Source organism: Seriola dumerili, unplaced genomic scaffold, assembly GCF_002260705.1.
Source record: "Seriola dumerili isolate Sdu_G_001 unplaced genomic scaffold, Sdu_1.0 BDQW01000226.1, whole genome shotgun sequence".
Taxonomy (NCBI): Eukaryota; Metazoa; Chordata; class Actinopteri; order Carangiformes; family Carangidae; genus Seriola; species Seriola dumerili.
Window position 1 is genome coordinate 5,675,682 of NW_019174481.1, and position 16,512 is coordinate 5,692,193.

General features: G+C 39.1%; 2 protein-coding genes across 3 annotated transcripts; one reads left to right on the forward strand and one right to left on the reverse strand.

Annotated features, from left to right (window-relative positions):
* Nucleotides 1–351: 351 nt before the first annotated feature.
* alg3 (ALG3, alpha-1,3- mannosyltransferase) lies at nucleotides 352–5,858 on the reverse strand. 2 transcript variants are annotated; one of them, XM_022755265.1, is made up of 9 exons: nucleotides 5,653–5,858; nucleotides 4,511–4,610; nucleotides 4,261–4,408; nucleotides 3,951–4,111; nucleotides 3,653–3,773; nucleotides 3,336–3,541; nucleotides 1,810–1,886; nucleotides 1,496–1,640; nucleotides 352–1,399 (listed from the first exon to the last, which is right to left on the reverse strand). In XM_022755265.1, exons 1-9 carry the CDS (start codon nucleotides 5,831–5,833, stop codon nucleotides 1,219–1,221), a joined length of 1,320 nt encoding a protein of 439 aa, XP_022610986.1. In that variant the 5' UTR covers nucleotides 5,834–5,858; the 3' UTR covers nucleotides 352–1,218. The 2 variants fall into 2 exon arrangements, with proteins under 2 accessions (XP_022610986.1, XP_022610987.1); XM_022755266.1 differs by having other exon boundaries at nucleotides 5,676–5,761.
* Nucleotides 5,859–5,894: 36 nt separating this feature from the next.
* LOC111229093 (mitochondrial ubiquitin ligase activator of nfkb 1-A-like) lies at nucleotides 5,895–11,151 on the forward strand. The gene is made up of 6 exons (XM_022755267.1): nucleotides 5,895–5,980; nucleotides 7,611–7,764; nucleotides 8,232–8,319; nucleotides 8,432–8,552; nucleotides 8,848–9,079; nucleotides 9,234–11,151. Exons 2-6 carry the CDS (start codon nucleotides 7,648–7,650, stop codon nucleotides 9,747–9,749), a joined length of 1,074 nt encoding a protein of 357 aa, XP_022610988.1. The 5' UTR covers nucleotides 5,895–5,980; nucleotides 7,611–7,647; the 3' UTR covers nucleotides 9,750–11,151.
* Nucleotides 11,152–16,512: the final 5,361 nt, after the last annotated feature.

The following is a 16,512-nucleotide window of genomic DNA, read 5'->3' on the forward strand; positions in this document are numbered from 1 at the left end:
ATATTAACTTGAAATGACTACCCTTTACATGACATCTACCAAGTGGCCTTTTGTTATAAATATGCTTTATGCAATCACATGAATGCCTTGACCACCTGAATGGGCTTTTTGTAGTTTTAGCTTCCTGTCAGTATAATGTTGTTATTTTGCTAAATGTATAATCACAATCAGTCAGATAGGAGTGATTTTAATTATCAGGATGATTATTTGATAAACTAATGAAAGATTACTTTAAACAATGAACTTGCTGTTGTGAAAATAAATTTAAAAAAAACACACTGGAATTTAGCTATTATTTGTAATGTATAACAAAACCATGTGTTCAAAAAGAAGAAACAAATAGCCTCAAGGTTAAGTGGCATCTCCGTTTAATATAAAATGTTACACTTTTGCTGTTTCAATCTACTGCATATTTTTCACGTTAAATCTACTCATGTGCTGATGAGTGTGAGGAGCCACTCACAACTAAGGGTAAATCAATTATGAAATAAATCAGACAAATACCTGTGATTGTCTACAGTTCCGTTTTACACATTTAAGTAAAACTATTGGAAAAGAGTTTTGGCCTTGAACTGGAAAACACTGAAATTACTGTTGCAAATGGAAATGCCACAAGCTTATGTCTGATATGCAATTAATTTTAAAGCTTTGTACTAAGTTAAAGTTCTCTGGGATATTTATGACATTCTTCAATATACTGCTTTCTTAATAGAATGTACAAGATCATTAGTGCACCAGTAAATGACTTTGGATAATATCAGAATATCAAACAAGAAATAATGATGAGGCCAGCTGAATTATGGGCAGACTGTAATTTTAACATACTAAGTAGAAATATAGCCTATGTAACAAATTCTTTCCACACAGAATAACATTCACAATTTCCTCCTAGCACTGTACTCCACTCCTACTATGTATTTGAAAATGAAACCTGAGAATCCATATTTTCTTCCTCTTTTCATCTCTTCAACTGCAAGGGACGACTACATCCCATCATGTAAGGTATCTGCAGACTGCACCCACAAGTTAGCTTCCTTCACTTTTAGCAGTGAGCTGAGATGAGAAGCATCAAGTGGCTCCTTTTATTCACGTATAAACAGTCTACCCCAGTGACCTCCCTCTGCACCGGTGTTGTGAAGATCATAGAGAGGAGGAGGATGGAGGCTGTCCGGCAGCTGATTTGACCGAATGCGACGTCTGGTCCAATCAGGCTGTGGCTCACTGGCGTTTGTCCTTGACGGGTGTATGTTGTTGTGTTTCTGCTGGGGCTGAAGGCAGGGGTGGAGCCAGCCACAGACAGAGGAGGATGATGAGGTGGCAGACGTGGAGGGCGGTTGAGCTGCTGTTAGTGGAGGGATATGTGTTCCATGAGAGCTCGATCAAACCCAGGATCAGGACCCTGAACACAAGGATAAAACAATATAGTATTATTATGTGGCCGAGAGTTTGATGACTGGTTAAAAAGTTGTACTTTAGTATTGAGCTTTGCTCTTACCTGAGCAGGTGTGCCAGCTTCTTGACTCCCCCACTCCAGAGCAGGTAAGGCAGCGTGTGGAAGTACCAGACGTAGAACTGGTAGTGCAATGAACGACTGAAGCACATGCCAATGAAGTTAGAGGTGAAGAGAATCAGAACAATCTGTGTTTGTCTGTTAAGGACTGGTACAAAAAACCAGGACTTTCATTCATTTATGCTCTGACCAATATTGTACAGACGTTTGACACCCAGTAATAGTATTACTGATGCTGTGTCCTTTAAGAAAACAATATTCTACAGATAGGAATAAATTCAAATGAGACAGGAGGATATGATCCACAGTGTTCTTCTGAGGAGGGATTTTCCTCTTTGCAGGCTCCTTGAGGAGTTCAAAGATGCTTTCTCCTGGCCTGGTAAGACAAAAATACAGAGGGGGTTTTCACAAAAAAAGTTTTGTTAATTCCACCTTTATGACTAAAATGTAAATAATGTAGCACATGTTAACATCTTAAATCTCCCTTAAATACAGAAAGTCTTATCTGTGAAACCTGCTATTCATGACAATTATAAATATGCCTGGCATCGCTATTTTTGACACTTAAAATGCAGATTCAGTATAAAGCAGCCTTGTTATGATGGTGTAATGAAATCTGCCCTTTAACCATGGGCTCAAACATGGGTCAGTAGGATTTTGAGCTTGTTAAATTATATTCAAAAATAATTTCAATGCTTTTGGTTGCATGAGAAAAAACAGTATATAAAGTTTTTAAATTGTGTTGTAGTTGAAATTGTCAAAATAAGATTTGTGCACAAATTGTCTGAATGGTAAAATTACATAAAGACTCTGAGAGGACAGAAGTGCTTTTATCTGAGAGTAAGTTCTGAGTACAGATTCAAAGTTGACACTGTATGAAACCCAGTGAGTTCCCACATTGTGTGTCACTGAAGTTACACATGCACGCAGATACATTAAAGTTACAAGTCAAAACTGTTGATGCTGCTTTTATAGATGAAATCAGTGCCAGAATTTATACTTTTAACTTGAATGTTTCTTGAATGTTGCTTTTTTTTCTCAATCTTTATGTAACCTCACCATAAGTATGATTTGTGCATAAATTATTTTCTACAACTCCAAATCTTTTCTACACAGCCACAAACTCTGACCGCTTTTCTTCACAGTTTTGCAAAGGCTCATATGAAACCACAGGTTTCGATTTCTATCCTGAAAATCATTTCACAAGCTAAAAACTTCACTGACTCCTGTTTGAGCCCATGTTTACCCACTAATAAACCCAAAGTAGTCAGAACAGTTTATATCATATTACATTGTTGATCTGCAGCCAAGGACTAAATTTGCCTCACAGATAAAGTAATCTGTTTATAGGGAATGCATCTGTACTATCTTACTCCTCAAGGATTTCACCAAAATACAGATATAGATATGGATCTGAGATCTGGAGCATATATATTATATATCTATAATAGCCTGTTTAAATAAAGGTCACATGCTCCATGGAGTTACATTCTGCTAAGATCTGTTCTCTTCATGATAGCCTGTTGCATTGTCTGCTGTCATAATGACATGCTGTTTAAAAATCAATACAGTAGCAAGCAAAATAGTGTTGTCAATACATAAAAGACAGGAAGCTCTAGCTGAATATACATATTCACACAACCCTCACACTTCCTGTGAATATCTAGAAACCCTGGGTCAGGGTCCATGACATCAAATACTGACTGAGCCAACGCCTGTGGTGTTGTGGAACAAAAACTGGCACAATTTTAAGTCCTGATTTATTCCAGCTCATCTCTAACTATAATACCAACAGTGAACTTGGCACAGTGAAAGTCAGTCTCACCTCTTCCACCGGCGGAAAGCAAAGAGCAGCAGGGTGAGCAGGTGGGCAGCCAGCAGGACTAAGTGAAAATAGCGATTCAAGAAGAGCCATTCTGGCAGGAAGCGCCAGTTGACCGTCCACTTGAACATGAACTGACGGCCAAGATCAAAAGCCCGGCTCACATAACCAATGGGATTGTCCAGGAGGAAAGGGAGGCCCAGCAAAAGCTGTGATATCAAGACAGATTCATTTTGAGATGGTGTTGGGAGTATTAAACATTAAAATATATTTAGGTATGCCAGTAACATGCCTACGTTTTTGCTAGAGGGAATATTTACCTGTATACTTGCGCACAGAGAAAGTTTTGGGATTGTCCTGATCAGACCAAACTCAGAGAGGAGGAGGAATAGTAGCCCAGGGGCAAAAAGAAGCACGTTCATTTTCACAGACACTGCTAAACTGTCAGAAAGAGAGGAAAACTGAGTTGTAATTTCACCATGTAATGAATGAAAAAAATTTCACAATCATACTGTATAAAGATTCACAAAGAAACACATGACATCTTTATACATATTACTCTTGATTAACAGAGGCAAGAGATTACATTAGAAGCTGCATTAAAGAGTCCACACTTGCCTGTAGAGGCCACAGCCAAGGGTCCAGTATCCATCCATGAAAAGGTTGACAGCTGCAAAAAGCAGCATCATGGCCACTGGGTCATTGAAGAGACGTAGCACAAAGATGGAGTGGATTCGATAGGAAGCACAACACACAAAGAAGAACACATAGGGAGGAACCTGGAGAAAGAGAAGGGAATAAATATTATCATAAAAAGTGTAGAGATAAAGAGTACAGTCTCACACCAAGCCCCTGGCTATGTGAGCTTTAATAACAAAATAATTCAACTTAGTGAATCAAAGCTTCTGTCACAGCACCACAGGCTGACCTTCTTAGTGCGGTAGTATATCCTGAAGACGAGGAGCAGTGTGATGAGGTAGAAAACAGCAAAAATGTACTGGCCCAGACGGATGTTCACCCCGTGGCTGGTGATGTAATAGAGAGCTGTGAAGATGTAGACAAAGCCAGCCGGGTACCTGCAACAACAAGGTGCTCATTTATCCCAGAGGCCTGCATTCAAAATTACATTGAGCTACAGGATGGAGAGACCCACAGCACAGCAGATATTTGATACTTACACCAAAGGGCCTGTGTCTCCTTTAAGCTGAGTGTAGTCATAGGTACCATTGATGACGCCCTCTACTTCATCCATGTAGGCCTTCCAGTCTATCTCAGTGTCTGCAAGGATATAAATCGGCAATCATGAATGATTAGGAAGGTTACCTAATTGCTCAATAATCATGATTATAATTTTAATACCTTTGTCCATGTATTTTTTTAAAACAATGACAAAAGTCAACCACAACTTCTATGGGCCCAGAGTGGTGTCCTGTAAGTTAATTGTCAACCAAAAACCAAAAAAAAGTACTCAAACTTTCACTACATAAATGATTAAAATTATTCATCAGCTATCATTTGCTTTGGTCCATTAATCTACTGTTGAACTGTGTCAGCACGACAAGAGTGCACAATAGTGCTGAAAGGATTGGTCAATTATTCAGTGAGTCCAGTCAACAGAAATATAATTACAGACAATCTTGATAATAGATTACTTATTCCAGTCAGTTATCATGCAAAAAATGTTAAAACGTTCCCTGGCTCCTGCCGTGCCCCTACCGTGAGTATTTGCTGGTTTTCTTTGTTTTATATCATGGTAAATTGAATAGTTTTAGGTTTTTTGACTCTTGGTCGGACAACCCAAGAAAATTAAAGACCTTCTGATGGGCATTTTTCACTATTTTCTGTAACATCATAGATTAAAGAATTAATTGACTAATCAAAAATAATAGACAAAACTAATACAAATATTTAACTGATTATGAATTCGTTATTGATAATTGTTGTTGCAGCCCAATATTAAACAAAGAAGTGGACTTGTCAAAATAAACAATGCCACAGATGACATACTTATGCTTAAATATATGGCTTACGTTATCAGTGAGCAGTTATTAACATGCCTCTTGAAGTTTACAGTATTATCATCAAAATCGCATCTTTACTTGCATAAAGTTTTAAAACTAGCAGTTGGTGAAATGATGAATGCCATTTATCACTGGTACAAAGCAGACGATTGTAGGTGGTCATGCAAGGACAGTAAATTCCCTTTGACAGGTGGCACTGTAAGTTAGGGGTTTTGCTAACGCTAGCTACTTAGCGCTCAGATACGTTCAGAAAAATGACAAAAGACAATAGCATGCTAACTAGCCTCGCAGCTACTTACATGCTACTTTTTGTATGACCCACACATTGATCCCGATCTCTAGGAACCACAACACTGAAACGACCAGTAACGTGTATTCCGTCTTGAACAGGACCAAATGTTTGTCCTGCCACAGTGTGTGAAGCTTTCCCCACAGTGGGGACGGGGAACCGGGAGACTTTCTCCGCACACCTCCTGCCATCTCGGTGGCGTACAGGCGACGTGGAGAGAGGCCGTAAATGACATGCGCCAACTTTGTCACGTGACGCAACGTAATCCTACGTCATATGACATGGACAACACAGTTCAATTGAATGTGTCAAGTTTAGACGTTTCTCTTCTCTGACAGGTAAGAAAACAAACCTATTATTTGTCTTACTTGATCAATAAGACATATATACTTTTATACATGAATTATAGTTGCACGTGTGGTTAGCTAAAGTTTAGTCCTTCATAGTCAGACCTATCTCCACTGGGCTGTGCTAGCGATGGATAATGCTAACGATAGTTGTTTTACAAAACAAAAATTGTAAGGGGTCACTGCTGATGCTGCCATAGCAACGTTAGCTGACTAGCAGCTAACATTAGCTGACCAAGATTTGAAAAAAAATGATCTCATTTAAGTGAGAATGAAAATAATGAAAATGGACTGTTTGCATATTGTTCCCTATTTTTTAATATCACCATTGACTTTATGCTGTGACTGCTGCTTTTCCAGGAAGTCAAATGCTAAATTCTAACAAGCTAGTTAAAGTTGTCATATTGTCTTTGTGTCTCTCTGTTACCTTCATAGTTTGGGTTTATTATTGCAATTTTATCTGCATACAAGCAACCGTTTAACTTGTGTAGTCATAGCCCTAGTCATTGCCAAGTCATAACCCCAGTTTGCGTCTCTCTTACAATGGCATTACATTCGAAAATAAATGTTTGGCATTCTTTGTAACAAAAAAATCTGGTTTGTTAAACAGCCTGGTGGCCTCTCATGGTATTTCCAGAATCCTCTGAACTAACTATTTGAATGTAGAAGTATTTTTTGGCAGTCCTTGTCAATAATCATAATTTTGAAAGTGAATAAAACTCATAAATGTAAGCTGTAAACGCAGGCAAGTTCCATAACACTGTTGAATTGTAAAAACTGAAATGTATCACTTAATTTATTTCTAGCTTGATTTGTAATATTGCTAAAGCTGCAATATGTAGTCAATCAGTTGATCGCAAGAAAATTAATCAGCAACTAGGTTGATAGTTGAATTGTATCATTTAAGCAATTTCTAACAAACACAAACACTCTCTGGTTCCAGCTTCTCAAATGAGAGAATTTGCTGCTTTTCTTGTTCTTACATTGTCGTAAGTTGTAGATTGACAACATGAACACGCTGTATCAGTATTGGCATAAATAACATTACCTTGTGCTCTAGAATATTGTGATTTGGATTTTCACTGTTTTTGGATGTTTTATTGACCAGGCAATTAATCAAGGAAATAAATAACCAGCTGATTAATCAATAATGATAATCGTTAAATTATTTATATTATTTACATCTTGCAGTGTTTGATGTCATTTCTTATGGTTCCTGACAACAAACAAGTCATGTGACATATAGGTCATGTGTCAGTGACCCTGCATATATATTCACGATGTTATACGTTATTTTACTGACTTAAAATGGGTTTGATGATGACCAATTGAAAGCATAATGAACTGATGTCAGTGCATTAAGCTCAACTACATGCACATTTCTGTCATCATAAATGCAAATACTTACTCTTAAATGTAATTTATTCTATTCCTCAATATTTCAAAAGAATGTAATACAGAGTTTATGGCATTGAATCAATATATTTTATGAGGCTGTATCGCAATATACTGTATTATTTGTTCCACACTTACCTCAGGTCAGTCAGTACTTAATTTCGCACACACTGTAAACTGTGACAGTTGATTTATTGACATTCTTACATATCATATGTTTGTGCAGGTTTGCTCCTAGAGCAGTGACAACAGACCCAGAGGCAATGGATGGATTTTCTGTGACGATTACAGAGGCAGTGTGTCTTGGGGCCAGCCTTGCCTTCTCAGGCATCTGCTATTATCTCTACAGGAAGAGCCGGACAACAGCAGATAAACTTGATGTTAGTTGTGGATCCTGTGTATTGAACATAGTTTTACATAATTTTATATTTTGCAAATTTATACTTTTCTTTTTGTCATGCTGTCTAAACCACAGGTAGGAATGGGATTAGTTGTGAAGCCATGTTAACAGTCTTCAGCTTTCATATTCTGCTAGAAATCCTCTTTAGGTAGCTCAACACTGCTAATGTCTCTAAACCATGCTTACAGAGGAGGCCACTTTTGTAGGCCAATTGTTACCAACTTAAAGTATAAGGCTTGTGGCTGAAGCAGTATCTAATTGCAGCTGCTGTAACAAAGTGCTTAGTTTTTTAGAGGGCTGAAGAAGTAGACTGTGCAAAAAAAGTAAAAACTGGGGAAAAGTTTAAAAAAATAAATAAAAGCTGAATTTTGTGTGACAGAAACCTGGAGCCTGTTTACTACAGTATGTATGCTGCATACACTAACAGTGTGTGTCTTGTGTTGTCAGGATGCTCCACACTTCACCATAGATGGGAAACTCAAAGATATTTTGAAAGCAACTCCAGGAGCGTGTCTACAGTATGCTGTCATTGAAGGTAATCAGTGTTTCTGATACAGACAAGAGTTGATCCATATGTGTCCACTGAAAGATGTGTACGCTTCTTTACTTACTTACTCACTCTCTGTTATGTATGCTTGTGTATGTAGGTGCTGTGCAACCAGTAGGCGAGCCTCTGAGGAGTCACTTCCAAAAAGAAATTTTCGGAGTGTTGCAGAAATTCATGTTGAGAGAACACAGGCTTGTGTGGAACAGCCTTTCAGGCAGTTGGTGAGCAAGACATGTCAAGACAGTACAGCATTAGGATTCCATGATGACTCTTTGATGATCACTTTTTTTTAAATACATAGCAATTATTACCTATATAATTTCCACATGCAGATAACTTTATTCATTGTCAATGCTCACAACTTTCAAATGCCACAACCCTGTTCTGCATGCAGTCTTTCTGTTAGCCCAATCTCAGATTATTAAAATGATATCACTTAATTTTATCTTTGATCTTTTGTCTGTATCCTATCTGTTGACTAAAAAGACCCATTGTTCTTCTTTCTACCTGTTGCAGGATAGACAGGGAGCAAGTCATGCACCAAAGCGTGAATTCAGTGCCCTTTGTGTTAGTGGGATCAGATGAGACTGCAGTCAGAGTCCTGTGCCCTTTGCAGGCCTCCGGAGTGCACATGGAGATTACCCATGAGAAGTTTCACCAGGTCAATTACAGCTTGGGTGACATCGTAGGACAATACTTCAGTGGGGAGAAGCTTAAAGGGCAACTGGAGACTGAGGAAATGCTCAAAGTCAGTTGGTAGATGAGATACTAACATTTTTAACTTATATATCTCAGTAATTAATTCATATTCAATTCAGGAAGCTAAATGATTTTTTTCTCACCTCTAGGGCAAATATTGGTCTTCATGATACATCACGTAAATATTCCCCTCTTTTCCCCAGGTGGGTGCAACTCTCACAGGTGTAGGTGAGTTGATACTGGATACAGATGACACCCTGAATCTTCGACCCCCTTCTAACAGTGCACAGTACTTCTTGAGCATCACGGACTCTGATGCCCTGCGACATGATCTAGAGGACATGGCTGTTTGGTGGAAGGCACTGACCGTTGCCTCTGCTTTGGCCGGTGCAGCGGTCCTCCTCTGGGTCGGTCGACGCTACTACAACCACTTAAAAGTTCAACGGGAGTGGGAGCAGTTAAGGAGGGAACATGAGAGGCGTCGGGCTGAAGCCCGCAGGGCGCCTTCTGCTGCAGCGGACTCCGAGGCCCTTCAAGATGTGGGCGAGAATAACATAGAGAATGCCTGTGTGATTTGCCTCTGTCAGCCACGGGACTGTATTCTGCTGGACTGTGGGCACGTGTGCTGCTGCCACAGCTGCTACCAGGCCCTTCCACGGCGCCTATGCCCCATTTGTAGACAGAATATCAGCAGAGTGGTGCCACTCTTTCATGTCTGAGGCACCTATGAGACCATTTGACCTCAGTGGAACTTAACCACCATACAAACTGTACCAGCTTTACACCTCAAAGGTCTAAACTGCTGCACTCACACCTAAAAAAAAGGGCAAAATTAACTCTTTGAATCTCATTACTGCCAACAATATACATTTTCTTTTAAGGACTGTATGTATGTACTGTATGTATTCAGAAAATGTGAATTATAACGATACTGTGCAAAGTTGTTGTTCACTACAGAGTTTCAGTGAGTACTTTTACCTGAAATGGTTAGAAATACAAGAAAATCAAGTAATTGGAAAAAGCGTGTAAATATATGCAATAGAAATGTTTATTTTCCTACATGTTTGTCATGTGCCTTATTCTGATAATTTATATGGCTGCTGCTGTCTCAGAGTGACTAACGAATAAATTAAATCTGGTCAAAAGGAGCTAAGCTTTTGTTTCAGCCTACATATTTGAGTTACATAAAGTAACTGGTGTATGGATGCATTAGAGATTCTAATGTCAACTGACTCAAAGGGGAATTCCACCATTTTTATATACATCAAAGTATATTTATAGGTCTTCGGGAGTATTACTGCTTATGTCAAAACAGGTGTATTAAGTCGCTGTGGCTCCAAAGGGAGTTACATGAAATCTGATAAATGTCCTCAAGTGATGTCATTAGAGTCAGTATCAGGTTTTAAGACTACAAGTTTGATAGTCTGGTGGAAAAAGTAAGTGAACCCTTAGATTTAATAACTGGTTAAACCTCCTTTGGCAACAATAACCTCAAACAAGCTCTTGCAGTAGCTGCTGATCAGACCTGCACAATGTTCAGGAGGAGTTTTGCACCATTCTTCCTGCTTCAGAAACTGCTTCAGCTCAGTCATTCTCAGGAGGACATTTAAGGAGAGTAACCACAGAACTAAGTTATTTCCATTTATAGACCGTTTGTGTAACTGGGGGCTGATGAATATCTAAACGCTGTAGCTCTGTAGCCTGTTCAGCTTTAGGCAAATCAACGAATTCTTGATCCTAAGTCTCCTGAGATCTGTTTTGTGTGGCAAGGTTCACATCAGCAGACGCTTCTTAGCTTTAGTTAATGTCATGTACTGTATGACTGTAAGATCTGACTACATATTAAGACAAATTTATAAAGAAATACACATAATTCCAAAGGGTTCCCGTACTTTCTTGCCACTGTAAAGATGTCACAGACTTCATTTAATAATAGTTGGAGAACTGTTCTGTAGCTAGTTTTTAGTTTTTAAAATTATGGCAAAAAGCATTTCATTATAGAATTTTTCTGGGCAAACTTAAATTCTACATGTATATAATCCCCTTTAAGTCATGAATGTGATTACTAACGAAGGCAGTTTTTGGCCTCAGACTGTAGTAAGGATACAGATCTGTATGAGGCTGACATGTCATGCAGTATTATGCTCATTCTGTATGTACAGAGCATCTTATATAGCTCAAGACGTGGTGTACTGCCTGCCTGCGTCTCTGAACAACAGCTGTTACATCAAAGGGCTACTGCTTCTCTTAAACATTTGGAAAGTAGTTCATGTCTGAATAGATACATGTGTTTCACAGGACTCTCAAGATGATATGAATTCATTATGTTTTTTTTTTGTTTTTTTCCATAGGCACAAATGCTTGTTGACAGCACCTGGTGTCTGAAAAGACTTGGGTGTAGTGAGTCATCAAGCGCACTATTTCTGTCATCTCTAACAAGCAGTGAGAAAATGTTGAGAACAGCGGATAGATGAAAAGCAATAGCACAGAAATGAAAAACTAATAGGCACCTATGTGTGTGTGTGTGTGTGTGTGTGGGTGGATGTGGGTGTGGGTTTGGGGTGGTAGAGGGGGGCGGTGCAAGGTGAAGAGTGGGGCATCAGGCCTGAGTGGGGGTGAAAAAAGGAGCAGGTGGGTGACACAGGATCCCATAAATCTTCATCAGCGGTCATAAGGGTTCACTTTGACAAATTCTTCATGAGCTCTCTCAGCAGAACAGCAGCTGTGGCTCTCGGGGAACAGACTATTCCTGTATCACTCGCAGACCTCTGAGGGCATGGAGAAAAAACAAAGCACAATGGCATTTGATTTGTTCATTCCAGTCTAATTGAGTAATTGAAAGGATAAAAAGACATTAGGGCAAAAGAGTGGCTGAGAGTGAATGTTATAAAAATTAGAGTAATTACACCAACTAATCTATAAATATATATTTCATGTTATGTAAAGTTAATATAGATATAAAAGTTTGAAAATTAAAGTGATGATTTTGTTTGTGTTCATTGTCACTGTTTGAGAAAACAGCACAAGAGCAATCATTTATGCCCATTTCAGTCTATCTGAATTATAATAGAGTTGCTGCTTCTACCACTAGGTGTCCACCTTTCTTCACAATGAAGTACATACTGTACTGGCTGACAGTGAGGAAGGACACTGACTCCAGTGGATGGTTGGATGCAATTAATGTACGCTATGAGATCCTGTTTAATCCATTCTGATAGCTGACAGACAATTCAAATGATATGATTATTCTCTAATTGACCGTGCTTCATGGCTGGAGACCCTGATTTGTGATGATGAGGGTGCAGACAGTGGTGGTTTCATTTAGGTGAAACCTTATTTATTAGTTTCAGATACAGGGTTTTAATGGCAGCATTAGCTTGGCCAGTAATGATCATCACTTTTAATATTATGAGTTGAAGTTTTTAAGGAAGGAAATGTCAGTCTGTTGTTGCACCACACCACTTTGGACATTTGTGGTCCCCAGAGGATGAATCTAACTGACTTTTGTGATCGCCTGACATTTCCTCTAGTGCTATATTGGGGCTGACATTATTTTTTTGTAAAATATACATAACATAACATTTGGAACAGACGTTCATGTTCCCCTCAGGATTTATTGTAACAACTTTTGGTGACTTTCCTGACTTTTCAACCAGCGCTTATCATCAGGTCAAAATTTAAATTTGTCCCTTATGACCATCTACCAGCAAAACTAATGACATCCCCATCAGCCTCAGCTACTTAGTCTTTTGTGTTTAGTGTGTTAGGAAATATCTGAATGCTAACATGCTAAACTGCGATGAGAACATGATAAACATTATACCTGCTAAACAGCATGTCTGAATATAAATGTTGGCACTTAGCCTAAAGCATTGCTGTGCTCACAGCATCACAGAGCTGCTAGCATGACTGTTGACTATAGTCTTAAAATTAGGTAATCAGATGGAGTGACATCAGCATTTTACGGATAATAATTTTGGTGGTACAAATGTAGTTTGTCCTATTTTGTTGTGCATGTATTTATTTGTTTAGTGTACTTACTGCAATGATTTTATGTGTTGAAGTCTTGCATCCAAAAATGATCTTAGTCCAGCCAAACCATAGCAGATGGACCTAAATTCTGTATTTAGCAAACAATAGAGTGTAAAATGAAAATGGCATGGCTCCAGTTCTGCAGAAAAAGTTTTTGATATATCTTTGAAATCCTGACACACCATGACCTTATGTGCTTATGTTCCCTGTGGGTAAGGGTGGGGTGGAGGTTTTTTTTTTTTTTTTTTACTTTGGCAGCCAAGCATTAGCAAACACTCCTACAGACAGCAGGGGGAAAGGTAGAGATGCGGTATCTCAGGAGAGAGAGCCATCACAGCATGCCATAGTCCCTGATGCCAATTACCACTGTCACCCATCTGCTTCGGGCATGCAGTGAAACGTGGGATAAGTGACCTACTTTCTAACGGTAGTGTGACTGCAGTGCTTCTCCTCTCATCAACAAACTGACTGCTCCCTCCCTGAGGAGAGGGAGACAGGGATGGTGTCATAGGGAAATACACAGTGGTCCGATATAACGATTTTTTGTTTGGCCTTTCACTTTGAGCAGATTATATTGGTTTGGTTCCAAATTGTAGCAGGTAGAGATTTTTTTTCACTATCCTACCCTATCCTTGCAATCATTAGAAATCAAAAGACAAGTGAACATGGATAACCAAATGGCAAATAACCACTTGTGAGATTTCTGTTCCAATCACTACAAGTGAATGGAATTTTGATTGTGGTGCCCACAGCATTGGAAAAAATATATAAAAGTAAAATAGTAAAATATCTTTCCACAATCTGTGTCCATGTTACCCTGGACAATCCACAGAAGATGCTATCAGCAGTTTTTATTGGGGTAATTTCCTCAGCTGAAAGTCTTATGAATGAAAACTGTTGACAGTGAGGTCTGAAGGTTATTAGAGATAGAGATCTCAAAACTTTGGCAAAACCCTCCAGAAACTATCTGCATGCCTAGATACCACTAGAGCAGTGGTTCCCAAACTGGGGGTCAGACCCCTACAAGGTCACAGTATAAATCTAAGATGAAGATCAAGATGAATAACAAGATAGAAAAAAAATAAAATAGGAAAACATATTTCTGCTACATTACTGGATAATTGACCTCTAATAGCCTCTAAAAAAGTATTGCAAGCCACATTAACTAATTTTTGTCCACTTACAGGTAGTGTAGTAAGCTGGAAACACATTGACATATTATCATCTTTGCTTAGTTGTTCTGTGAATGTGTTAATTTACTCATCAGGTAGATATGGAGCAGCATCATTCATTTTGGGTCATGTTTCTGGCCTCCTGATGAATGCAAGTCCAATGTTCATTTTCATTTTTTTCTCTGGCTTGTTTCCACCAACTCTTGAGGGAAATATCTGGCTCTTTAGTCACTAAATGATCCACTATGCTAACCAGCTAGTAGCTAACTTTGACTGTCAGTTGTTTGGTGCTGAGCAGGAAGTGTAAGGCAAGGTTTTAAAGCTTTTTCACTCAAAATACTGCCTGTGATGAAAAATTATGCTGAAAAGAGCAGAAGGTCTAAACCAAAACAGTGAAGTTGCGGGCCAGAAAACCAAAACAATGAGCTGAAAGACACTTAAACACTCCATAGAGATGAGGGGAACTGTAGGGTCAGGTGATCATTTTCTGCGTCTTTGTCAGTACTAACGACATAGATCACTTATACATAGTGATTTGATCCATTGTTAATATAGAAGTATTGATTGCTGCAGGTTTAAATAAAACAAAGAAAAACATTTCTTTGGTTTACCTGCAGACAATGGCTCGCAAGTAGACATTGTTTTGTATTAAGAAACTATAAGAACCTGAAAATACTAGTAAAGATCCTGCCTTCAAAATTTAGTAAAAGTACATTTTGGCAACAACTCAGAAAAGGAAGAGTGGCCTGGCAACATTATATCACTGTATTGTTGGATCATTATTACTGATGTAATATGTTAGCAGATTTTTGGGTAGCTTAAACTATAACTGTTCTTAAGTGTATAGTTATAGCAATACCGAAGTAAAGTACTTGAGTAAATGCACTTACTTTCCAACACTAACGACAGCACCAGAGATAAGTCACAAAATATATTTTTTTCACTGACACAAAACTTTACTATCTCTCAAGAAATGCTGATACTATGAACAGAATTTGGTGACAAGTTTAAAATCGCACAGACTTCACTGACATGGCATTAGACAACACGAAACATTCACCTTTGATCACAGCTTTGGCCTCCTGTGTGAAAGAGGTGTGACTTCAGCATGCTGCAGACTACAGCTGTGAGCATTTCTATCTCAGCTGTGTGCTCACTGATCCACGGGCCGGAGCTCTGCCAATGTTCCCACAATCTTTCAGAGGATGTTTATGCTGGAAAACAAACATCATTAATCTTCATGATGAGGAAAGCAGATACACACACTACACTTTCATTTGATCCATGACTGCAGATGGTGCCTCTCTCTCTCTCCCCTTTCTGCTTATCCTCTCAGTTACATTTTTAGTTTTCCTGAAATATATACCTGCTCTCTCTCACTTACACAAATCCTAAGAGCTGATACACAGGGAATTGATCCTGGCTCTTAGCTCTCGGCTTGTTATCGGTGTTTTTCCTCAGCTAGTGTTCCTCATGCAGGAACATAGTGTGTATATACACAACGTGTGTGTAAGTTCAGCAGAGCTTGGTGTGCCTGAGGGGAGAGATGGGGAGGGGGTGAGTGACTCAGCACGGTGATTCATTTGTAATTGGAGGCAGTGCTTCAAGAGCACACACACACACACACACACACACACACACACACATTTTTTAAGGGTGGGTGCCCTTGTCAGAGATGAAGGGACAGATTGAGTGAGTCGGATCATTAAGAGCTGCTGCCTGTTAAAGAGGCAGAAAAGAAAAAAGAGAGAGAAGGGGAGAGAGGAGGAGAAATCACAGCATGTGGACAGAGAGGGATCAATTGGACTAAACAGAGATGGACCAAATGAGGAGTCATTGCACTTAAGCATGCTGGTTTCAACATTATGTACCAGAGAGTGCATTATTAGGGGGAGAGGTAAGACAGAGAAGTGTCCAGTTGGCATAACACATCCATGTCTCTTCCCAAAATAGTGATCATGAAGCAGCACCAGGTACCATGTGGAGCAGCAGGTCAGATTTTTTTCATGGTCGCTGACTGATGACGTCATGTGAAATCCCTGTCCCTTGCTTGAACCCAGCTGCATGAATCAACGGCTCTGCTTGTTGACAGCTGGAGGCTGCAGTTTGTTGAGCGGGAGGAGCTTTGTGAGTCATTTCTGTGGATATACTGTATTGGCAGATTTATGATCTCTGGCGCATTATGTAGCCTTATATGTTGAGTGTGGATCCTGTTTGAGAAAAATCATAATTGGATAAAAAATAATAGTGGCAGTTTTCTATGCTGAGCAAGTAGCAT